Genomic DNA, 25,085 nt, shown 5'->3' on the forward strand with positions numbered 1-25,085 from the left:
CGGGGGAGGAACAAATAGTGGCAGCAGGCGAAGGGTTGGTGCGCTGAAGAGAAAGAGGGAAAATGGGTTGGTTAAGGAGGCGGGGTGCGGTGAGGGGAGGGTTGTGGCGCCAAGTGAAAGGGGTGAGAGGGAAGGGTTGGTTTGTCGGAGGTATGGGAAGGAGGGGAGAGGAGGTTTGGTTAGGCGTCGGGGTTGTGAGGAGTGAAAGGCTGGTGCACTGCGAGGAAGGGGGTTGGTCACGAAGGGGGAAGAGGCTAGGGGTGGTGGTATTTCGTGGAAAGAGAGGAGAGACAAGAGGGAAAATGAGAAGGTGCTCATAGAGGAAAAAGAAAAGGGTTTGGTTAGGGGGAGGACTGTGATGGGAAAGAGGAAAAGGAAGGGAAAAAAAAGAAGGACGAGGGAGACATCGACGTGAGAGAAGGCGAATGGGGGTGATGAATAATGGGGAAATGGATGGACTAAAGGGTGGAAAGTCAGACGACGTCTAGGGTGGTTTGGAAAAAGAAGACAAAGTATAAAGAAATTAGGGTTTTTAGGGGTAACAAAAGAGACGATAGTGTTTAAGCCCGTCTTGGGCCACACGCTCGTGTGGGGCTTCACCAACCCATGTGTAATTCAAAATTTTAGCCTAGTCTTCAGACGACCTCAGACACGCCCGACTGTATAGGCTGTGTGGCACACACGGTCGTGTGTCAGGTTGTGTGTGGTTTCCCTCGCTTCTCCCACGCCCGTGTGCGAGCCCGTGTGGGGCACATAGTCTCACACACGCCCATGTCTCTTACCCGTGTAACTTTCTAACTTGAAATTAAATTTGAGAAATTAGCTCCAGTACTCACACGACTTTGTTTCCAGGCTGTGTGGACCATTTTAGGTCGTGTAAACGTCGAATTTTGGAAAAATTAAGTCCCAGTACTCATATGGCCATGTCTTCACATGGTGTAACTTTCTGTCAATTGCTTTAATATGCACGCGGCCAAGGACACGCCCGTGTTTCTAGACCGTGTGGGTTGCACGGCCATGTCGCTAGGTCGTGTGACGCATTGTCGATTCCCCTATTGTGCACACGGCCTGGACACACAGGTTAAAAACATATTTTTTCTTTTTAATTAATTTTAGAATAGCATGAAATAAAATTAAAAGAATTAGCAGAAATTAAGCACTCGGGTTGCCTCCCGAGAAGCGTTTATTTAGAGTCTAAGCTCGACTTAACTTGTATTCGCGTAGTAACGGTGGTTCGCGAAACCGAAGCTCCTCTTTCTTGCTATCAATTCTATTACCGAAATAAGGTTTGAGGCGAGATTGTTTACCTTAAACGTGTCAAACTCAAAATGAATTACCTCGACTGTACCGTATAGAAAGACATTCAGTACTATAAATGGGGTTGATCAGTTTGACTTGAGCTCCGAAAGAGAGATTTGTGGATCCATTTTGTCCAGCAGTAATTTCTGCCCAACTTTAAATTGGTTTATACCATCCATATACTCATCATGGCGTCATTTGGGCTTTTCATCGTACTTTTTCAGTTTCTCCTTGACATGTGTTTGTCATTCATCTAGTTCATTGAGTGGTAGCATTCGCTCTCCGTATGTTGTTCGATTTCTGTCACTTTGATTGTAACATGGCTCTATCATATTTTCTTAAGGGATTTCCTGTAAAGAAGGTTAAGCCACTTGGTTACTCACATTAACAGAATATTTAAAATCATCTCGATCACTAGATGTTCTCACAGAATTGTGTGCTTGGAGAATAATTTTCTCATCACCTACACGAAGTACAAGTTCACCCATACGAACATCTATTATAGTCCTAGCAGTTGTTAAAAAATGTCATCTTAAAATTAAAAGTGTCTCACTACCATCATCTATGTCTACCAAAAAAGTCAACGGGGAATATGAATTTATTGATTTTAACAATCACATCCTCAATAACACCCTTAGGATATCTAATGGTTCTATCCGCTAATTGAATACTCATCCTAATTTGTTTGGGTTTCCTAAGACCTAGTTGTTTAAACATTTCATAGGGATTGACATTAATACTAGCTCCTAAATTAGCCAAAGCATTATCAATATTTAAACTACCAATGAGACTGGGAATAGTAAAACTCCCTAGATCTTTGAGTTTGTTTGGTAGTTTATTTTGTAAGATGGCCGAGCAAACTGCATTGAGCTCAACAGTCGACGAATCGTCTAACTTTCATTTTCTTTCCAACAACTCCTTTAGAAATTTAATATAATTTGGCATCTGCGAAAGAGCTTCAACAAATGATAATATGTAATTTTTTTAAGAGCTTGAGAAATTTACCAAATTGTTCGTTCATGTGGTCTCTCTTTGACGCGTTAGGATATGACACGCAAGGTTTATATTCCTTGACAATTGGCTTTTCCTCTTTCCTATCTTTCATAGCCTTCTCATTATTCACCACAATTTCTTGCCTCAGTTCTTGTTCAAATTCAACTAACCGTTCTTCGTGGCTTTTGCTTTATCCTAGCCTCTCCCTTGGGTTAGTTTCAGTATTGCTAGGCAAGCTACCTTGTGTTCTTTCCGAAATTAACTTAGCAAGATGATCTATTTGGTTCTCGAGCCCTTGAATTGATGCTTGTTGATTTTTCAATGCTGCTTCAGTGTTTTGAAAACGTGTTTCCAACACCGAGATAAACTTCGTCAACATCTCCTCAAGGTTTGACTTCTTATTTTGCTGATAAGGTGGTTGTTGGAAGCTTAGAGGGGGTTGTGCTCTCTGATTTCCTTGACCACCTTAAGAGAAATTGTGATGGTTCCTCCAACCTACATTATAGTTTACTAAACGGGTTATTTTGAGGCCTAAAATTATTACCCATATAATTGATTTGCTCGTTCTCTGTGCTAGGATCGAAGGGTAAACATTCTAAATTATTTGTTCCACCTCCATTTCTATCACATTGCATCACCAGATGTATCTGCATATGTACCTGTGTAGAAAGATATAAACCATCAATTTTCTTATTTAATACCTCTACCTGGTTTGATAACATGGTGACTACATCTAAATTAAAAACACCAGTTGCTTTCATTAGTTTCTTCCTCATGACTTGCCACTGATAATTATTTAGTGCCATCTCCTTTATAAATTTATAAGCTGCCTCAAGTGTTTTATGGTTAAGTGTACCACCAGCTGTTGCGTCAATTAACTGTCTCGTTCAGGGATTCAAACCATTGTAGAAGGTTTGAACTTGTAGCCATAAGGGTAACCCCATGGTGAGGGCACTGTCTCAATTGATCCTTGTATCTCTCACATGCATCAGGTAAAGTCTTCAAAATTGATCTGCACAAAGGTAGAGATGTCATTCCTCAACTTGGTTGTTTTAGCCGATGGGAAGTACTTTAGTAAAAATTTCTCAGTCATTTGAGCCCATGTAGTGATGAAATCTTATTGTAAAGAGTTCAACCACTATTTAGCTTTGTTCCTCAACGAGAAAGGGAATAACCGTAAACGAATGGCGTCTTCGTGTTGTACCATCTGAGTATTGGCCAAATGAGTATTTGAATCTTTGTGTTGCAAACTATCGAACTGAACAAACTGTTGTACCATCTGAATAGTGTTCGTTTTCAGTTCAAAATTATTTGCAGCAATGGTGGGTCTCACAATACTCGATTCAACCCTAGTTAAAATGGGCTTGGCATAATCATACATAATAGATGAACAGGAGCAAGAGCTACAGGAGGTAGTTGAATATTCTAATTATCACCCATCTCCTCAGTAATAATAATATCCTCTTGTTTGTCTACTAAATTCTGTCAACTCTACCTTGCTTCTCTACGGTTTCTGCGAGTAGTACTTTTAATTTCAGTATCGAAGAGTAATGGTCCCGACGGGTTTCTCCTAGCCACAAACCAAAAGAACCTGCCAGAATCAAAGAAAAAAATTAGAATGTAAAAATTAAACTAAAAACAAAAATATATAAAAATAAAATAAAATTGGCTAAATTAATAAAAATAAAGTGTTCATAATATTTTAGCCCCTGGAAATGGCGCTAAAAACTTGATGAGTGTTTTTCGTACTAACTAAATTTTACGACAAAGGCAAGCGCACCTATCGAACAATAGTATAGCTACGATGAGTAAAGATATCATATTGACGATGACTAAAATTATTAGTAATTACAGTTTTCTTATTATTTAGCTGACAATTTGGAGTGATGAGTTTTAATCTAAAATTACTAAACTAATTGAACTAAGAATGCAACAGAGAAAAAATCAGGAAAATAATTGAAAGATAACCAATGAGAGAGACAATACCCAAGAAAGAATCCACCTAGACTCCTTCTATTATTATTAATTTGATTTAAACGATTTATTCACTTAGTGTCTTGATATGTAGAAATACCTAAATTATGCTAATATCTCTTTCGAGAGTAGAAGCAACTGACTCAAGGTTGATTAATTGAAACCTCTTTCTAATTAAAACCCCTATTGTAGCATTAACTCAATTTATAGGTTCCCCTATTAGATTTTGACTCTAATCCAGTAGATTTATGTTGTCCTATTTCTAGGATTGCATGCAACACCACTCAATTATGCTAGATCTACTCTTAAATAGGGGCTTTTGCTCTATTGAATTAAGCACATTAAACATGAATTAATATCCTAGAAATATTAAAACAAGAAATAAGCACATATAATTGAGAACAAGAATAAAGTATTTATCATGTAAAACAGAAATTAAATAATAGAATTCGTCATGGGTTTCATCCTCCCTAGGTATCTAGGGAATTAGTTCATAATTCTAAATAAAAACATCACAAAGTCAGAAAAACCACAAGAAACAAAGAAACTCATAAAAACTTTAGAAGAAATTAAAAGGAGGTCTTCGATCTTAATGGAAATCTGTTTCGGAAGTGGCTCCAATTATGTTCCTTGAGTGTTTTCTTTGATCTTTTTTGATGGCTCTCATATCTCTTCTTTTATTTGGCATTTATAAACTTTAAATGCTCAGAAAGCCTAAAAATTGTGTTTTTCCGCGTGTTTGGGAAGCAATGTGCGAAATTGACACAGGCTGCACATAGGCGTGTACCCAGCCTGTGTGGCTCCTGAAATCTGCTCTTTCTCTCCAATTATCGCTCATTTTTCGCTCCTCCTAAATTCTCACCTAAGTATAAGAACATGAATTCAAAGGATTAGGAGCATCAAATTCACCAATTTGCATAAATAATCATCCAAAAATGCATTAAGAATGAGATTAAAATATGTTAGTCATATCATTTATCAAGAATTTAAATTTTAAAGTTTAAAAGCACAAGGAGTAAATTTGATAATTCAAAACAAAAATTGATCATCTTAAAGTAAAGGGACTAAATCTATAAATTTCACAAAGTACAAAGACTAATAATAGAATTTTAACTCAAATTATAGTTGAAGGGCCATTTTATTATTAAAACATAAAAAAGGAAAACTAGCTGCTGTATGCATAGTGTTATACTTTTCTTCATTTCCTTTCCCATAGATTAAAAAAAAAGGAAAACTATTTAAAGTAGTGTTTTAGAAATAAATTTTTGGCATTTGATCCATAACAACGGATTTAATGAAAAGTTTGTGTAAAAAGAATAGATTATAAGACAAGAATGTAATTTCCTTACCTAGAACAACTCCTGTTTAATGTTACCTCTCTCGCCATTAGAATGATGCCGAAAACGTAAGATATTACAATATTCAATTCAATCCTGTTTTTTTAATTTTATTTTTCTGGTTCTCTTCACTTACAAAAAAAAAAATCATGGCGTTGGTAACTTTCCTTCACTTTCATGACCTAGAAGATGACCTCGTTCGGGACAACCATTATCACCATCACCACGAACAAACCCTCACCCTTGATTCCCTCCTTTATTGGTCTCGTGATTTCCACTTCTTCTCTTCCCCCGAAGCCGATCTCCCTCACCCACATGACGACGTTTCACTCCCCGATTCCCTTATTGTCAACGGCCCCGATCTGTTCGATCGCCGAGAGAACCAAGTCAACTTCGTCATCGATCTCTTCCACCAATGCGTCGAACAATCTCAGGTTAGTTTCGATAATACCCCCAATAACAATTCCAATTCTGGTAACGGAAATGATAATAATACTAGCAATAATGATGCCGCTGATTTGGTTTCTGATGCTTTGAGTGATTCCAGTTTCGGTGTTATTGAGGGAAATCATGAGCTTGATTTAAGGTTGGACTTAGGTTTTAATTCTATGGATACTCATGTGAGTGATGTTGAGATTGATATTGGTGGCGGTGAATATAAGAACAACCATTTCTTTGTGGAAATGAGGGTTTCAGGGTTGAGTGCTAGTGAGGTTGCTTCTAATTTTAGTGGCATTGACAAGTTTGGGGATAGCATGTGGATTGTTGGGTTTAGATCAGATTCGGAGGGTGATGATGAGGATGAGAATGATAACCGAGCGCTCACATTTGATTTGAATTCTGGGGATGATTATAGTATTGATGATCATGTTAACGATTATTGTGATGTTGGTGCTAATGATGATGTAAGTGTTAGTATTCCACTTTTCTGGGATTCGCTTCAGTTGGAGGATCGTTGGGAGACCATTGAAGATTTTGAATGGGAGGAAATGGATGGTAGGGTTGATTAGAAGGCTGTAATGGAATAAAGCTATAATTCAATTGTTTTATTGAATGTAATGGAATAAAGTTGTAATAGTATTCTTGTGTTTGGTTGAATGGAATAGATTTGTAATAACATTAGGAAAAAAGCTAAATGACCATAGTACCCTTAGTAGAATTATCTTTAGATAGATGATTACTGTTATTAAATTTTAAGAACATTATTATTAATTATAAGTTAATAAAAATAAAATAAATAATTTAATCTTATTTTAATATAATTATTATTACATATAATTTAATAAAATAATATATAATTTAATAACATTCTTAATATAATTATTTTTATATTAAATTATATTAAAAGATTTTTTATTTTATATTAAATTATATTAAAATATTTAATTTACTACCTTTTAAAATAATACACTATTATTTGAATTGGAAACAAAATTGTTTGTTTGTCAAAATAATAAACTACATTTTATTTTTCTTTTTCCAACTAAAAGAAAAAATGTTTGTTTGTCTACATTATAGAATTGGAAAAGGTGATGTTAATGAGACAACTTTGCATTAATGATTGCTTTAAAGGAAAGAATTAAAAAAATTATACTAAATGATACAACCCCTAAGGCCCAAGATTTGACTTCTCTTCATTTCTTCTAACAAATGAAGAATTTCCCACAATAATATATCACAAACAAATAAACAAAAGGTCCATTAGAAAATTAAAAACCTATTCTCAGCCTCACTTCCTGAAGACCAAACTCCATCTTTATCTCTATTGCTTGAATCCATTCATTACTCCAATCCCAAACACTCAAATGCACATGCCACTGTGAAAACTGTTAAAGAATAAAAAAAGAACAATTGCTCATTAGAAGCTTCAGTGATGAATTTAAACCTTGGAAACTGTTTTGGGTCCCAATTGCGGAGTATTAGATGCCTATGATCCACTTCAAAAGTTCTAAGAGCAAAAGGAATTCACATAACTTTTAACAAAGGACAATCAATTCAACATTGAAAAGATGCATAAAAGATTAAAAATTACAACCATGTGCAATTTGCAGCTAGTTATATAGAGATGTAAGATAATATGTATTGGATACAATAAGGAAAATAAATAAGAGGAGCAAGCTAAATACGGCCCATACCTAACTAATCTCCAACTCTTTCTTTGTCTTACATGGAGTTTTAAGGAAAAAACACACTTTTTCTTACACAAGAAAATACACTCCAAAAGGACAACACAAGATATGTCATCTTTACTCTCTTTTAACCACTTTCACAATTAATTGTTTTGAAGCCTTTTGTGGGTCTTTAAACTTTTTTTGCAATATCAATGGCTTCTTGATTACTCATCACCTGGATTAAGCATATGAAAAAGGAAAAATAAATCCTATAAAACTATTTCCAACTCAATAAGGAGACATCAAAGTAAAGTGTTTTACCTTCCAAAGACCATCACTTGCAAGAATTAAAATATTTGTTTTGTTATCTATGTTGGTCCATTGAATGTGGGGATCTGATCGTAGATGCGATTTAAGGCTCTTGTCACTAGAAGCATGTGAAACTGCCAGTTGTCCATTAACTCTAGGAACACCTCTTGATAGCATGCACAAACAACAAATTTAACAATCTCATCATATTAGCAAATTAGAAATGCAGGGTCTACTTTACGTAAGGAATATGATGCATATAAATCAACCAAATTAGAACCAAGACCTTAATACCACTTAATAGTATAATCTTGAAGTTTTCAAGCATCGATTTCATTCTTAGTATCTCCACCATGTAGGGCCAACAAATAAGAATCAAAATGATAAAACATATACAACATAGTGGTGACTGGCACTTTCCTTTTTGGTTAGTAAGACCAAGATTCTGAATGTAATGGAATAGGATATTTAAAATTTGTAGTGTCTTGCCTAATGCATTTGTACTTCATAACAAACACAAAGACATGCCTTAATAGACCATTAAGTTGTTATACAAAAAGGATCAGAAACATAAAACAGAGTGCAGAACTTCTCCAGTGATTGATATGTGAAAAAGGAAAGACAAAATATTTTATTGTTTACTACAAAGTTAGAAAAGCTAATAGAGATGATCTCTCCCTATGATTGCAAAGAGGCTAAGAGCTAAATACAAGCATTAAGTATTAGAAGCTGCAAGACCACTTAAAAACACTAAGCAAATATGACCAAAAACATTCATTTTTGTTTGAAAAGGACGAAACATCTCTGAAGTTGTTAGTCTAAAGAATACAATGAACAATTCAAAACCATGAACCACCATAACATGTAAACATAAACAAACAGGAAAAAAAAGGTAAAATAAAAAAGCTTCTTCCAAGATAAGGGAGATCAAAATTAAGATAAAGTGACCATAACCATATGACATGTAGGTTTGTTCTTGTTTGAAATTAAAAGTTGCCAGAATATAAAGGTCTTTTCCCTTTTAAGTGTACAAGAAAAAACACCATTCAATTAAGAAAATCAAAGATGTGCAACTTTAGACCACTATTATTAAATTGAGTCATCAACAAAATGAAACTAAATTAAAATTGTTACCCTCTAAAACTAGATACTTGTTTATTTTCATGAATATGTAAATTGATGCTTGTGCATGCAAATGCAAAAGGTAGTAGATTTATTTTACAACCTTACCACAACCAGAAGTTATTAACCATGATATTAAATTGATATACAAGAAATTGAAAAAAAACCAACACATCATAAACAAATAAATAACAAAGAAAACCAAACAAAATTTTCACAAATACAACAAAAGCTTTTTTTTTTAATTTTCATGGACAATGTTCAACAATTTTCACGTATATGCTTGCAAAGCATTTGTGAATTTGACAATATAAACAAAACATCTACTCTATCTGAAGTTACTGAATTATGGGATACTTCAACAAAAAAAAACATATTGTGCAGAATAATGTGCCATCTTTGGCTGCAAAAGAAAAGAGAAAGAAACTTTATGAATGCAAAATTTGGCATACAAAAATGGAAATATGATTTTTAGTAAAAGAAGTATATGCTTTAAACTTCTTGATGTTGGTCTTTGAAAAATCAAGATTTATAAATTACACCTCACCAAGTTTACATGAAATCACCATAAAAAAACCATTGTCATAGTAGAAATCCTTATTTATTAAATAATTACCATCAGAAAGCAAAGATATTAAACCCGAAAGACTTTCATAAACTAAATATAATAAAAACCCACAAGCGCAATTATACAATTATTTGATTGAAATCAACTTTAAAAGCAGTAATCCATATACACAATAAAAAAATAGTGAGATTAGAAATTTGGGTTAGAATTAGAACTTACCAAATCTTGGATCCTGCGAGACCACCTGAAAAATGCATCACTTCTTTTGTTCAATGGATTAAAATATCGAGAATTTTGTAAATATATTGAAGAGAAAAAGAGTTCTGGTTTGCAACACAGAAAGGGTTGGAAGGAAATAGAATTAAAAGAAAGGGTTTAAATTAAGTGAAAAAGAGACGAAGTTGAAAATTTGTTGAATAATTATAGTGGAGGAGGGAAGAAGCATGGAAAAAGAAAAGAAAAGAAATTCAAACGTGGGAAAGAAGGGAGGATGGTGCTAATTTGTTAATTTACCCATTTCCTGAATCACCATTCGATAGGAAGAGTACCGAATGGTATTCTGTATTTTCACAACGAGGGCACGTTTGGTTTGCTGTAATGGAATAGAGCTGTAATGGAATAGAGGTGTAATGGAATAGAGTTGTAATGGAATAGAGGTGTGATAGTAATTCAATTGTTTGGTTGAATAGAATGGAATAGAACTGTAATAGTATTTTTGTGTTTGGTTGAATGGAATGATGTTGTAATAGCATAAGGAAAAAAACTAAAATGACTAGAATACCCTTAGCAGAATTTTTTTTAGGTAGATGATTATTGTTATTGTTATTAAATTTTAATAAGATTATTAATATAAATAATAAATAATTTAATCATATTTTAACATAATTATTATTAAATATAATTTAATAAAATATATAATTTAATAAAATTCTTAATATTAAATATTCTTATATGAATTTACTAAAATCATAATATATAATACTATAAAATATAATTTAATAAAATATATAATTTAATAAAATTCTTAATATTAAATATTTTTATATGAATTTACTAAAATCATAATATATAATACAATAAAATATAATTTAAAATAATAATTATTAAATATAATTTAATAAAATATATAATTTAATAAAATTCTTAATAATAAATATTCTTATATGAATTTACTAAAATCATAATATATAATACTATAAAATATAATTTAAAATAATCATTATTAAATATAATTTAATAAAATATATAATTTAATAAAATTCAATATAATTATTCTTATATGAATTTACTAAAATCATAATATATAATACTATAAAAATAATATATAATCTACTTTATTATTTTTAAACTGCAATACATATTTAATGTGCTAAAATATTATTAGTGAAACAAATAATTTAATTATTCTACAATAAAAATTATTAGCAGTAATAAATAACTTGAGAATTATATTTTGCATAAACATAACATTCATATATTAACAAAAGGTTACATGAAATTCATGAAATTCTATGTCATAATCCATATGTTATACAATTTACAACATAAAAAAGTTAGAACATTGTAATGACATACCATCCCAAATATTACAAACAGAAAAAGTTACGGAAATATCATCAACAGAACCATGATTTTTAATGGTCAGTAAGAAATCTTCTGACCCATTCCAACCACACATCAGAAGATAAACTAAAGAAAATGGGCATTTGTGTTAGATGATCTGAAATTTTGCTCAATGCTCGATAGCGCTCATCCACAGTTAAACCTTCTATTTCACATAAGGTTGGATATAAATTTATAGCTTTTTCTTTGATGATCTGGAATTCTTCTGACTTTTGTTGAACTACCACATCGGAGGCAATACTCCTATTGATTTGTTCGCCAATGGCCCGCATGTTTTCAGCCAATAAAGTGGCAGCATCATGAAATGAAGAAGAAATATGATCACTTGCATCAAAATTCTTTTTTTCTTCTTTGAAGATGTGGAACCCCCTTGGTTTCTATCTAGTTGCGGTTCCGTAGCAGAAACATCCATGTCGTCCAAAGAGACATCAGCTTCGCAGTCATAGAATTTGTTTCTTTCTTCATTAATATCTGTAGTAGGTACATCCTGAACATTTATTTCTTCAATAACATCAGCGGCTGTTTGAGCATCTTTCCCAGTCACTCGATCTCTTGCGTAGATGGTAGTAAGTTGGTCGTAGTAAGGGAAACTACGATGTCTGAATTGACCGGCTTCTTTATGACTCTATAAAAATGAGGAAATCATATTAGTTATAAGTTTTGTAAAAATAAGATAATAAAGACTTGAAACAATTCTTACATTTAAATAAGAGTTCCAAACCGCATCTTCAAAGAACAACGAGTCATTTATGCTCATCCCAACCAAAACCGTTATTGTTTTGGCCATTAAGCATGTCATACACGATTGACCAATCCCTTTTTAGTAACCTAATCCTCGATTCAATATTAGGTCTAGCCTTCAACATTGCATTGGGTAAAGCCTTTTCTAACATTTTTTCCAACTCGTTTAAATAACTGGCTTTGAACCCCGTATCAACATTAAAGGTTCCAACATTGTGCAAGTCCACCATACAGGAAACCAATGCTGCATCTTCTTCTGGAACCCATTTTCTTTTGGTTCCTCGAGAAGCTTGGGAAGAAACATTTGATTCTAAAACACCTGACATAATTATCTTAAGAAAAAAAAACAAATTAAAATTAAGTTTAATATCATGAATCAAAAGGTGAACACTTTATAAAATTAAAATTAAGTTCAATATCATGAATCAAAAGCTCAATACTTTATAAAATTATAACACATGATGAATGAAAAGAAATTAAATTATAATTCAACAAGTTTAGTACAATACAAAAAATAATTCAAGCACCACCAAAGTTTCACAAACTAGATACATAAAATAACATAAACAAATTAACTCAAACTCATTTTTTCCTTAAACCTAATTAATTTCTAGATGCTTGCCATTCATCGAACATTTGGTTGGCTAGTTCCATCCTCCAAGTAGCCCATGCATCCGAAGGATGAATATTTACAATATTCGGTTCATCGTCATCTACCACATTACTAGGTAATCCTTCTTCCACCTCCGCTTCAATAGGATTAATACTTATATGGGTTCGAATAAAATTATGGAGCAAACAACATGCAATAATGATTCTATTGTGCACCCTTACGGGATAGAATGATGGACTCTTAAGTATTCCCCATCTAAGTTTTAATAACCCAAAGCATCTTTTAATAACATTACGTGTTGAGGCATGTTTCATATTAAAAAATTCTTCCGGAGTACTTGGCTGATAACCCTGACGCCACTCATTCAAATGATATCGTTGTCCTCTAAAAGGTGCAAGAAATCTCTCACAATTTGTGTATCCAGCATCAACTAGATAATAACAACCTATAAAAAACTTTTTTTAAAATGATTAATTCCTCAAAAAAGTTTGATCTTAATGAATAATTCAAAGTCCTCTAACTTTCCACTTTACCATGAGGAACTTTTAGTCCATGTCTCCTACTAATGGCATCTCGACGAACCTGTCCATCAGCAACAGAACCCTCTCAACCAGGAAGAACATAAACAAATTGCATATTAGATGTACAAACACCTAGCATATTTGTTGTTATGTCACCTTTTCGCGTTCGATATCTAGGTTTATCAACTGTTGGAACCCTAATCTTGATGTGGGTTCCATCAAGAGCACCTAAGCAATTCTATATCACATGTTATTAAACCTTAAGTTAGGATACTAAATTTAAATATAAATCAACTAAATTATGTACAAGCTATATATAAAACTCAGTCCAATACTTTAAACCATTTCCACATTGTGTTTGAAGAATTAGCTGTAATTGGCTCTGCCTTTTTAAATAACACATCTTGTAAGCGTATGACAGCATTTAAAACACTATGAAATGATCTGCTAACAGTTTCCTCGGTCCTATTAAAGTAATGCTTGATAACTCGATTTTTAAGGTGATGGGAAATGATATGTAAAAACATTGCCACTTGCTCATCAACAAGTATGTTCCTTAACGACTTCAATCCCCCTAACGTTTGTAACATCTCACATAGTTTAAAAAAGGAAATTCTATTCATCCTAACTTGTTCAATACAGGTCTCGCCACTAGCATATATAAGCCTTTTCACATAATCTCGTTTTGCATAAAAATCTAAAATATAGGACCTAATCCTTAGTCAATAAGTATGTAGGCTATGGCTGGCACCCAATGTAAGTAAGAACCAACTCGCAATTCTACAGATTTGCAACCATATTGTCAATGCAATACCAATTCTTTTACGCCTCACACTTTGTGCAATTAAAGGCAGGTGAGTCATTACTGCAAGATATTAATGTGTTATATATCTTCAAATCGTAGTAAAAGGGTCACATTTCTCCAATCACAATTTCAATAACAGTAAAATAAAATAAAATAATTTAATTGCCAAAGAACTTACAGTGATTGTGTGAATACAAGATGCTGAACTGTGGGTGGAGGAAGCAATCAAACAAGCCAAAGAAGAAGAGGAAGCAATAACACACTATCAAAGAAAAATGAACAATACAAATTTAGAATCTTTACGAAGCAAAAAATAGAAATTAAAATTATCTTTGCAACTTGAAAATCATTTCTTTATCAAATTAGTTGTCATGATATTAAAGCACTTTAGGCCTCGATAATACAATCACAGATGGCATGCCTTAGTCTATTAACCAAAACCTTATGTAGAATTAGACTATCCTTGTGAGGTGAACAAATTTTGAAAATAGTCTAGAGCAATTTGCATAAATTCTTCGTCTTCAAAATCTTTGATCATGTTATTATGTTGATGCTTTGTAGGTATATGTATAATTGAGCTAAAATTAAAATTTCATCTATATATTGAATTAAAATTAAAATTATATTTATACAATTGCACCAAAATAAAATTTTAAATCACATTCTACATCAAATTAAAATTTAATGTAATTTTAAGATTGTTTGAAATTTTGTTGTCACTAGCATTTATTCTTAATATTCATTACAATTAATTAAAACAATATTTTGTTAATTAAAACAATTAAAGACTTTGTAATTATTAAACGGTATTTAATAATTAAATATATAATTAAATTATTTTTATTTTAATAAATTGGAATATTAAAATAAAAATATTAAAAATAAAAATTTAATTTAATTTAATTAATTTGTAAATATATAATTTAATTAGTTTTATGCATTTAATTATTTTTATTTTAACAAATGAATTATTTAATAAATTGGAATATTAAAATAAAAAATATCCAAACTTTACTTGAATTACAAAAATAAACAAATGCATTATTTAGTAAATTAAAAACAATTGCATAAAACCAATCCATAACAATAAAATTAAAACTTGAATAATAATTAAAAATAATAGTTAAAATTAAAATAATAAAAATAAACTGCTTTTGCACTAACTATTACAATAGTCACTCAAAACTGATTTGCACTAACTATTACAACCACCTTAGTCAACTAAACAAATAATCGAACAAGAAATGAAACAAACAAGCTAGTCGAAACACTAGTTGCGCATATTCTCAGTAGAAATCAACTCTTAAAACTTGATGAATCCCAATTAATCATCTGCTAACAGTTTGACTTCCATGCTTATCAAACAGTTTACTAGTGTTTACTAGTGTAGATATATAGCAATATGACTATTCTTGATTAAAACAGTTTACTAGTAACCAACAAACAAATTAGAGCTGTTACGTTTTCATTGAATAGTGATAAGAGCCCTGGCCCTAATGGATATATGACTACTTCAAAATTGGTTAAATGTTGGCTGCTTTTAATGTCACTTTGGTGCTTAAATGCCTTAACCCAATCTCTATAAAAGAGTTTTGACCAATATCATACCATTTTGTATTTTATGTGTATAACCATGATTCATGCTAATAGAATTCAAGCTCATCTTCCAAAGGTTGTTAACAAGAACCAAAATGGTTTTTCATCCCTAACATACAGGTGAACAGCCATATGGAGGTAGGATCTTCCAAATATATATGAAAGTAATAGAAAAAAATTTAGCATGCCTGTGCTGGAAATACAAGTGATGACAGAAATTAAGGGTAAGTTTTGATATTATCATCAAGATCATGTCCGAGCATCATGGAATTCCCATGACCAACCTCTTCATCAATCCAAATAACTTGTACACACAAATAAACAAGTCACATATAAATGCTTTATTACATGTGATTCAGTTCAAATCATCAACTAATTGCAGGTAAATGATTCCCATGGATGCTAAAAACAGAGACTTTAATCTTTTCGTAAATTCTACAAGGAAACCTCTCAAAGTCTAAACTACCCGGCATGGACTTTGATGTTAATATGTCTGCTTTAAGCCCAAAATAAGAGGCAAATATAAACTATCATTTCGTATATTATAAGATACCAGTAAAAAAACTAGTCATTTACAAGGTACACAATACAAAGAACAGACGAGCATGCAAATTCTGAAATTCAATCTCAATCTGCTTTGGGCAAAACCCAAATGTTCTACATTTAAAGACCTTAGAAAGTAGAGAGAACCAATCAAATAATCATGAAGAAAACACCAAATGCCGAGTATATAAATACTAAATGAGTAGATTAATCCAGACACAAAACAAAGAAATCGATCTTTTTTATCACCAAGGGTTAACAAGGAGTGAATTTGCAATTGTGATTCTAACTTAATTGGCTTAGCTTCCATTGATAAGGCGTTGACACTCGGGGTTAATGAGGACCTGAATTCGCAATGGTGATTCTATCTTATTTGGCTTAGCTTCCTTTGGTAAGACAAAGAACACTCGAAACTTGCATGAGTAGAAAGACAATAGACTATGTTAACCCAACCTGTAATCAGCTAAGCTTCAAGTGTCATTTTCCCTTATTTGGAAAACAAACAATCATAGCTGAATTGAAATTCTACATTACCTGAAGCCTCAACCTACAGTCTCTACCAATTTCTTAACTCATTCAACCTATGTTACTTGGATTCATGTGTGAGAGTCAGATTGGGTATATTCCGACAGGAGTATGCCCATTCCCCTCAAAGTTTTTCCATGTATTTGAATAGTCATTAAAGGATGATATCCCCATACCCATATCCCGATATTTGTCGGATACAAATGCTTCTAACAAAATGAAGAATCTGAGCAACATAGAATCTAACAAAAACCATCTTCATTCTACTTGAAGACCAACAGGCATCAGTTGTAAGAGTTAGCTCTTTCCTAGCTACCTTCTAAATAGCCTTAACTTAGCAACACAAACTTTGTCAAAAAGTTTAATTGACAACAAAAGCATTAGTTTCATAAAAGAATAAAGGGAAACCAAAGTGTCTTATTAACAGAATTAGTCAAACATGCAATAGAATAAACAAGTAATAGAACCACATTGAAAAAATTTTCATCTGTTCAATCGAACATGCAATAGAATCAGTCAAAGAAAAGCCGAATGAAAATCATAAGAAAGGAATCAAAATTAGGAGAACAAAAAACAAATATTCCAGATTTGAGCAAAAGCAAAACTACCTGTAAAATAAACAGGGAAAGAGTGCTACCTGCTAAAAGAGTGATGGTAATGACCTGTCACTCAAAACTGAAGAGTTAGAAAATAGAAAAAATAAAAATGAAATCGGTTTTACAGAAAAGAAAAGAAAAGAAAAACAGGGAAAGAGTGCGAGCATTTTTCGTTCTTGATAAAATAGAGAAAAGAAAAGAAACGTAAATAGAAGAAAAGAAAAATACGAGAAGAAGAAGCAGAAATCGATGGAAGGGAAAAAAATTACCTCTGCAATATTGATGGAAGAAGAAGCAGAAATCGATGAGGGCAAAAAATGGAATAGAAAATAAGAAACGGGTGAGGAATCCCTAATTGGCGCTAAATGGGGGGAATGACTATTACAACCAATGGGGGTAATAGGGACGGAACTGATTCGAGCTGTAATAACATTACAACCAACCAAACGCCCGTTTGGTGGTAGGCCCGCAAAATAGGGGGAATGCATTCCTATTCCCCCCAACCAAACATGTCCTGAATAAAGTCGTATGGAATATGATTGTAATAGCTTATTACAACCAACCAAACAATGATTTGATGATGTACCCACTGAATTAGGAAGTAATAGATTGTTATTGCTTCCAACCAAACATAGTGTTGTACACTTCTTCATTTCCTTTCCCATAAATTAAAAAAAAAAAAAGGAAAACTATTTAAAGCCGTGTTTTAGAAATAAATTCGTGGCATTTGATCCGTGACAGCGGATTTAATGAAAAGTTTGTGTAAAAAGCATAGATTATAGGACAAGAATGTAATTTCCTTACCTAGAACAACTCCCGTTTAACGTTACCTCTCTCGCCATTAGAATGATGCCGAAAACGTAAGATATTAAGTTCAATCCTTTTGTTTAATTTTATTTTTCTGGTTCTCCTCACTTACAAAAAAAAAAAAAAAAAAAAAAATTCATGGCGTCTGTGACTTTCCTTCACCTTCACGACCCAGAAGACGACCTCGTTCGGGACAACCATCATCACCACCACCACGAACAAACCCTCACCCTTGATTCCCTCCCTTATTGGTCTCGTGATTTCCACTTCTTCTCTTCCCCCGACGCCGATCTCCCTCACCCAGACGAGGACGTTTCGCTCCCCGATTCCCTCATTGTCAACGGCCCCGATCTGTTCGACCGCCGCGAGAACCAAGTTAACTTCGTCATCGATCTCTTCCACCAACGCGTCGAACAATCTCAGGTTAGTTCCGGTAATACCCCCAATAACAATTCCAATTCTGGTAACGGAAATGGTAATAATACTAGCAATAATGATGCTGCTGATTTGGTTTCTGATGCTTTGAGCGAATCCGGTTTCGGTGTTATTGAGGGAAATCATGAGCTGGATTTAGGGTTGGCGTTAGGGTTTGATTCCATGGATACTCATTCGAGTGATGTTGAGATTGATATTGGTGGCGGTGAATATGAGGACGACCATTTCTTTGTGGAAAGGAGGGTTTCAGGGTTGAGTGCTAGTGAGGCCGCTTCTAATTTTAGTAGCGTTGACAGGTTTGGGGATAGCATGCGGATTATTGGGTTTAGATCAGATTCGGAGGATGATGATGAGAATGAGAATGATAACCGGACGCTCACAATTGATTTGAATTCCGGGGATGATTATGGTATTGATGATCATGTTAACGATTGTTATGATGTTGGTGCTGACGATGATGTGAGTGTTAGTATTCCACTTTTCTTGGATTCGCTTCAGTTGGAGGATCGTCGGGAGACCATTGAAGATTTCGAGTGGGAGGAAGTGGATGGTAGGGTTGATGAGAGGGATGTTTTAAGCGTGTTTGTTGATGGTGATGATGATGTGAATTCTGTTTCGCTTTCCATTTCCCCTATGATAGCACCTGAAGATGCGGTTAGTTTCGAGAGGGCAGCTGGGTTGGAAACTTTGGAGTGGGAGGTTCTGTTGAATGCTAATAATTTGGAAACAACCCCCGAAATGGGTGAGAACGCTGACCCATTTTTTGCTGATCGTGATGACTATATTGATACTGCTGAATATGAGATGCTGTTCGGACAGTTTGCTGAGAATGAGAATGCATTTATTGGGAAGCCTCCGGCTTCGAAATCTGTAGTTGAGAATCTTCCTTGTGTGGTTGTGACTCAGGAGGATGTTGTGAATAACAATGCGCTTTGTGCGGTTTGTAAGGATGAGGTTAACCTTGGTGAAAAGATGAAGCAGCTGCCATGTGCTCATCGCTATCATGGAGATTGTATTATACCTTGGCTGGGAATAAGGAATACCTGCCCTGTTTGTCGTCATGAGTTGCCAACAGATGATGCTGACTATGAAAGGAGAAGGTCCATAAGAGCTGGACGTGCACTTTAAGGGTAATGTATGGTCTGGTGTGATTTTGAAGCTTTGTTTAGCATTAGGTTGTTAAGAATGTAGATATTGTTTTTGGGAAGTGTCAATATGGATTTTTAGGATCTTGTCATTCTTCACAAGCCTCATAAGTATTCTATATGTTCTTTTAATCCTTTTTGTGGTATAAGAATGTTCAATGACTTGATTATACCTTCAGGGTTCTTTTGGTTGGAATAATTATCTATTATCATTTTGCTTCAATCCTGTTTTATTCGACCCTAACTACCTCAGATACATGATTGTTTAGGAATTAGGGATTTTGTGTTATTTCTTATTATTTTAGCTATTACCATAGTTCACATGATTGTTCATGAACCAAGTTTGCTGGAGTATATCGGATGATTTTTGTAGGTGATCAGCTGAAGAATTGCATGGCTTGTTCTTAGTTAGTCTGTCATACATGATCAAAATGGGTATTTTATAACTCAATGAGAGAAAACAAAAGATTTCGGTGGTGTGGTATTGAGAAGTCGCAAAAGAGAATAGGGGTTGGGATTATAGAACTCGTTATAATGCTTGAACATGATTGATCTCATTGTTTTTATTGGTTGTAGTAACTCTCCGGGTTTTTAAGTATAGTGAATCTTTTAAGTTGGTTTCAGTAATGCACTCTTTATGCCTGATATGTTTACTTCATTAAGTTGCAGCAAGTTTATCTTGCATTTGTGACCTTTATTGATTGGGAATGCCATCTTGAGTTGCTGAAGTCCTTACAAAGGATGTGCGAGTATGATGAAGAAAGGAGAATGATAATAGATGCTCATAATCAAATCCCAAACTTAGTAATTCAACGTTGTAAGAACCAATTCAACTAACATTTGGGTTTTTGCATAAGTCGTAGATTCATGTTGTATTGCGATTTTGAAAATTTATCCAGAAGTGCTGCGAAAAATTATTATAGGTTGAGACAACTTGGAGTTGCAGCGAAGTGACGTGAAAAGGTTGCTTAGACATCCTAGGCTAGTTTCACTTGTTTGAAGCAACTTCATATTTCTTGTTGTGCTCTTGGCTCCACTTGATGGGGTCATGGATGAGCAAACTTTCGGCTGTTCTGATGGAAATGACTCTCTACAATTAGTGAAATATTATTTTTATTAATAAAAAATATTATTTTGATTTATATTTAAACTTTTAACTATAATAATATGTTTTATATTTTACCTTATTTTAAAAAATAAAAAATATCTTTTTTATTTCAATCTACGAATTTGATGGATTCCTCATCCTCACTTGATTTATTAATAAAACTAAGGCTTAATTCTTCTTATTTGTATTGTTTTTAATCAATTTTTCATTTTGTTTTAGCCCGTTACCCTAGTCCGTTTGTTCCTTAAAAAATGAAAATGAAAAATTAATTAAAATCCAAAAATGTTAAAACTCAGAAAATTATAACTAAAAAGAATCATAATCTATTTTCTAAAATTATAAAAATATATTTTTTAAAATTATAAGTATCCGAAAGTTTTTAAAAATTATTAAAATTCAAAAAATCATAAAAATTTAGAGAAAAAAATCTAAAAAAAAAATCTAAAAACTTAGAAATTTTTTTAAAAAAAATCAAATCAAATCAAAATAAATCATAATATACTTTTTAGAGGTGATCATGGGTTGCGCTACCCGGCCCAGCCCGATGACCCGCTCGAAAAATGGGAGGGTTCGGGTAAAAATATAGGCCCGAAATATGGGTTTGGGCAAAAAAGTAACGGGCCAGGCTTCGGGTAAAACTTGTTGGCCCGGGCCCGGCCCGGTCTGAATTATATATTAAATATATATTTTATTGTTAATAAAATATACTTTTTAATCAAGTACATATATTAAATATATACTTTTTCGGTGTTGTAAAATTTTATATGGGTCGGGCCGGGCTCGGGCTTAGCAATTTTCTTTTGGGCCGGGCTTGAACAAATTTTTAGGCCCATATTTCGGGTCGGGATAGGCCCGGGCCTAGAAAACGGACCTAAAATTTTGTCTGGGCCTGGCCCGAACCCGACCTGACCCGGCCCATGATCACCTCTACTATTTTTGAAAACTATAATTTTTTTTAAATTATGAGTATGCGAAACTTAAAAAATACCATAAAATTATTTAAAAGACGGGATTAAATGTCTAATTCATTTGCTGATTTATCTATTTTTAACATTCTAATTCCATACATTACAATTTTACACAATAACATAACTTTTAATTAATCATTTCTTTCTCGAACCATACGAATTGAAAACTTCTTATACTAGTGGTACTATATAACTACATCTATCCAATTTTTAAAGAATTTTATTGTAGCTTTTACTGAAAAACTCAAAATTCCTTAAAAATATAAAAATTCATAAAATCCTAAAATTTTCAAAAAATATCATAAAATTTTTAGATTTTTCTAGAAAAACCTAGAAATCCAAACCTTTTATTAATTTATTAAAATTTTAAATACTTTTAAAATTTCGCATACTTATAATTTTAAAAATATTTTTTTATAATTTTCAAAAATAGATTATCATTTTTATAAAAATTTTCTAATTTTTAAGGTTTTCTTTTGGTTTTAATGACTTTTTTTTAATTTTCTTATATATTTTTAAAATTTAAGATTTCTCCTTTGACACATGGCAGCGTGCCATTGGTTGATTTAATTTTTTTTAACGGAAAATATATAAAAGGGTTATGGGTATATAAGGGCTAAACTGAAAACGAAAATAGAGTGTAGAGGGCAAGCTGATAAAAAGAGATAGTACAGGTACCAAAATGATAGTTGAACTATATTACAGGAGCCAAAAGAGGCATTAAACCTTTAAATTTTGGATGGATTAGTTGTGGGTTTGAAAACTAAAGTGGCTTTATCAGCAGCTGGAATAATGTTGTATACAATAACACAAATAAAGGGCATATCAGAAAGCTACTTCCGATTCATATTTCATTCCCATTTCACTTGGACAACAACCACATCACTGACAGGATAGGATTCCAACAACTTTGAGGTGAGGTGAATTCATTTCACTTCGTGCTTAATTTTCTGGATTCAAACTTCTTCTCAGCTTTAATTTCTCCAACTACTCTTGCTTTAATTAGTACCCCTGTATCTGAATGTTTGTTTTGGTTTAATATTATGATACTAGATAAGTTTTTACTTGAAAACTTTTGATCTAATGCTCTACATATTGCACATAAACTAGAAACCATCGGTTTTTACAGTTGCCCAAAGCTTAAAAACATATCAAAAATGGAGTTGTCAAGCAAAAAACTCAAATAGACCCAAGGGTGAAACTCAATGGTGGGAGTGAGGTGCTGGGTTAGATCGATTAATGCGCATTTTATCACCATTTGGTAAAGACCAAGATGTGATGACACAACTTGAACAAGATGGAAATATTTCGGAAACCTCAATACAAATTGAAAAGATTTCGGATACTGCTCCAATCAATGGATGGCGTAGTTGGAATTCCTACAGCACGACCACGGATACAGGTTTGCAGCAGCTGAAATTGTTTGCAAGTATCAAAACTGAAAAACTTGGGAGGCAAGGCAAAGGACTAAAAGCCATTTTTAATCTCTTAGCTCTCGTTGCCTCCTGACAAAACCAAGGGAAAGCACAGCATAAAGATATCATAGAGAGGGGAACGAGCTATATCAAATGGCTTAGAAAGAGGATCAATGAACTGTGTTCCTTAAGATATGGGTTAAAGAAGCTTCCGAGTGGCTTTTTCGAGCTATAACGACTATAGCTTGAACGTCTTGTGGAAATTCGAACGGTTTCGAATGGAGTTGATGTTATACAACATCATGGCTTGGAGGGGCAAGGTTTCACCATTTCAAAGGTGCTTGATGATTTTTCATGTTCTTCTACCACAATTGATTCATAACATCAGATCCAAGGTTGCACCCATTTGAAATTCACTTGATCAAAAGACTTCCTTCTCTCTCTAATGTCCCTTACAATTGGCCAAAATTTTCAATTACCACAACCTCTAACTCTGTTAATATCTTCAATCACTATTTTGGCATTAGACTCCACCTCTATTTTCCTAAAACCCATATGTTCAGCCCTCTCTTAACAGCAAACGCCTCAGTTTTAATGCTAGATGAAGCCATAACCAGCTCATTATATCCATCCATCAAACTCCCTTGGCAATTACGAATCACAATACCAATACCATGACTGCCATTAGAATAGCAACTACCTCTATCACAATTAATCTTCACCCAGGTTTCATCCATCTTCCTATATTTTCCTTTTTCTGATCAGCACTCTCCAACTTTCTTTCACTATCAACAATCATCATTCTTTCCTGCACTGCCTGTTTTATTCTACAGACAACTTTTTCAAGCTTAGACATTTTTTCTTGCCTAATTACTCTGCACCTCTCCTTCCATATAATCCAGTAAGTGTAGGCAATTAAAACAAACAACTTAGTTCCATCCGCTTTTGTACTCAAAACCATTTTCCTAATATCAAGCAACCAAGAATCAAAACAAGTTACCTGATCCTTCTGCACCTTGTAATTTATATCAAGACCAAACCATATAGCTCTGGTCCGGTCAGACTGCTGCAAAACATGTTCAATGGTTTTCTCCTGCTCTCTACAAATTTGACTGAGAGACTCTGTTACAATCTTCCTTCTACCTAAAATCTTATTCTTAGCTACAACCTTAGAACAAACTCCCCACACAATCTTTGTATTTTTATTTAACAAAAATAAAATAAATATATATATATGAATTCAGGACCTGATTTAATAATTGAAAAATTGTTTATAAGTTTGAACCAAAGTCACAGCCAATGCATTTAAAGTTTTTTTGGGTAATCTTTTCTCGTATGTTATTGATAGGAGTGTTTGGGTATTTATACATGTTACAGATGTTATTACAGCTCATGATAGGATCCCATTATTTTGTCTTGACTTCGCTCCTCTAGTACTGACATTCTTTACAAACTACAAGTTTGCTAGACACGTGTCTACGGAGCACGCGGTCCTTTCTATTCCTGGGACTGACATTTTAGGCGAGCTCCGTACCTATTGAACACGTGTTTAGAAGGCCTGCGGAGCATGCAACCCCTTTTTGTGAGCTCCCTAGGTCCCTGCGAGCTGGATCTATGGCCTTACATTGCGAGCTAAGTCTGTGAGCTCGCTTTGCAAGCAAGGCCTGCGAGCTCGCCTTGCTGTCCTCTCGTGGCTTGCTTTGCACTTTATCTTCTGGTGGGACCTATCTGGGTCATGGGTTGAAGACCCGGATCCCTAGTAGGACTCGGGTCGGTAAGTACTGATGTATAACAGTCTATTCCCCCTTTAACAGGCCTAAGGGGTGCTATAAAGTGGTGCGCCTTAGGTCTATCATGTCAAGTTTTAATGCAACTTCCTGATTCAAGAGTTATATTCCATTCCTTTAGACCTATCTAATTACTTGTACATT

At 33.5% G+C, this 25,085-nt stretch overlaps 3 protein-coding genes and 1 non-coding gene across 5 annotated transcripts; 3 read left to right on the forward strand and 1 right to left on the reverse strand.

Annotated features, from left to right (window-relative positions):
• Positions 1–3,229: 3,229 nt before the first annotated feature.
• LOC128039345 (small nucleolar RNA R71) lies at positions 3,230–3,337 on the forward strand. Its single transcript, XR_008193848.1, has one exon. It is a non-coding gene; the product is annotated as a small nucleolar RNA R71 (small nucleolar RNA).
• Positions 3,338–5,614: 2,277 nt separating this feature from the next.
• Positions 5,615–6,622, forward strand: LOC105788491 (uncharacterized). Of its 2 annotated transcripts, XM_012615411.2 has the most exons (2): positions 5,620–6,037; positions 6,151–6,622. In XM_012615411.2, the coding sequence occupies exons 1-2, from the start codon at positions 5,793–5,795 to the stop codon at positions 6,611–6,613; spliced, it is 708 nt and encodes a 235-aa protein (XP_012470865.1). In that variant the 5' UTR covers positions 5,620–5,792; the 3' UTR covers positions 6,614–6,622. The 2 variants fall into 2 exon arrangements, with proteins under 2 accessions (XP_012470863.1, XP_012470865.1); XM_012615409.2 differs by having other exon boundaries at positions 5,615–6,622.
• Positions 6,623–11,409: 4,787 nt separating this feature from the next.
• Positions 11,410–12,123, reverse strand: LOC128034103 (uncharacterized). Its single transcript, XM_052622843.1, has 2 exons — positions 12,037–12,123; positions 11,410–11,961 (listed from the first exon to the last, which is right to left on the reverse strand). The coding sequence occupies exons 1-2, from the start codon at positions 12,121–12,123 to the stop codon at positions 11,557–11,559; spliced, it is 492 nt and encodes a 163-aa protein (XP_052478803.1). The 3' UTR covers positions 11,410–11,556.
• Positions 12,124–18,137: 6,014 nt separating this feature from the next.
• On the forward strand, positions 18,138–19,886 carry LOC105788495 (uncharacterized). Its single transcript, XM_012615414.2, has one exon. The coding sequence runs from the start codon at positions 18,222–18,224 to the stop codon at positions 19,644–19,646; it is 1,425 nt and encodes a 474-aa protein (XP_012470868.1). The 5' UTR covers positions 18,138–18,221; the 3' UTR covers positions 19,647–19,886.
• The last annotated feature ends 5,199 nt before the right edge of the window (positions 19,887–25,085 follow it).

The sequence above is a fragment of the Gossypium raimondii genome, chromosome 2 (assembly GCF_025698545.1).
Source record: "Gossypium raimondii isolate GPD5lz chromosome 2, ASM2569854v1, whole genome shotgun sequence".
Classification (NCBI taxonomy): domain Eukaryota; kingdom Viridiplantae; phylum Streptophyta; class Magnoliopsida; order Malvales; family Malvaceae; genus Gossypium; species Gossypium raimondii.

Bases quoted from the DNA above. Each gene is read 5' to 3' on its own strand.
- LOC105788491 (XM_012615409.2), top strand. From the start codon at position 5,753: ATGGCGTTGGTAACTTTCCTTCACTTTCATGACCTAGAAGATGACCTC.
- LOC128034103 (XM_052622843.1), bottom strand. From the start codon at position 12,123: ATGGCCAAAACAATAACGGTTTTGGTTGGGATGAGCATAAATGACTCG. The intron at 11,962-12,036 runs GTAAGAATTGTT...TCATTTTTATAG, and splicing joins TTTGGAACTCTTATTTAAAT to AGTCATAAAGAAGCCGGTCA.
- LOC105788495 (XM_012615414.2), top strand. From the start codon at position 18,222: ATGGCGTCTGTGACTTTCCTTCACCTTCACGACCCAGAAGACGACCTC.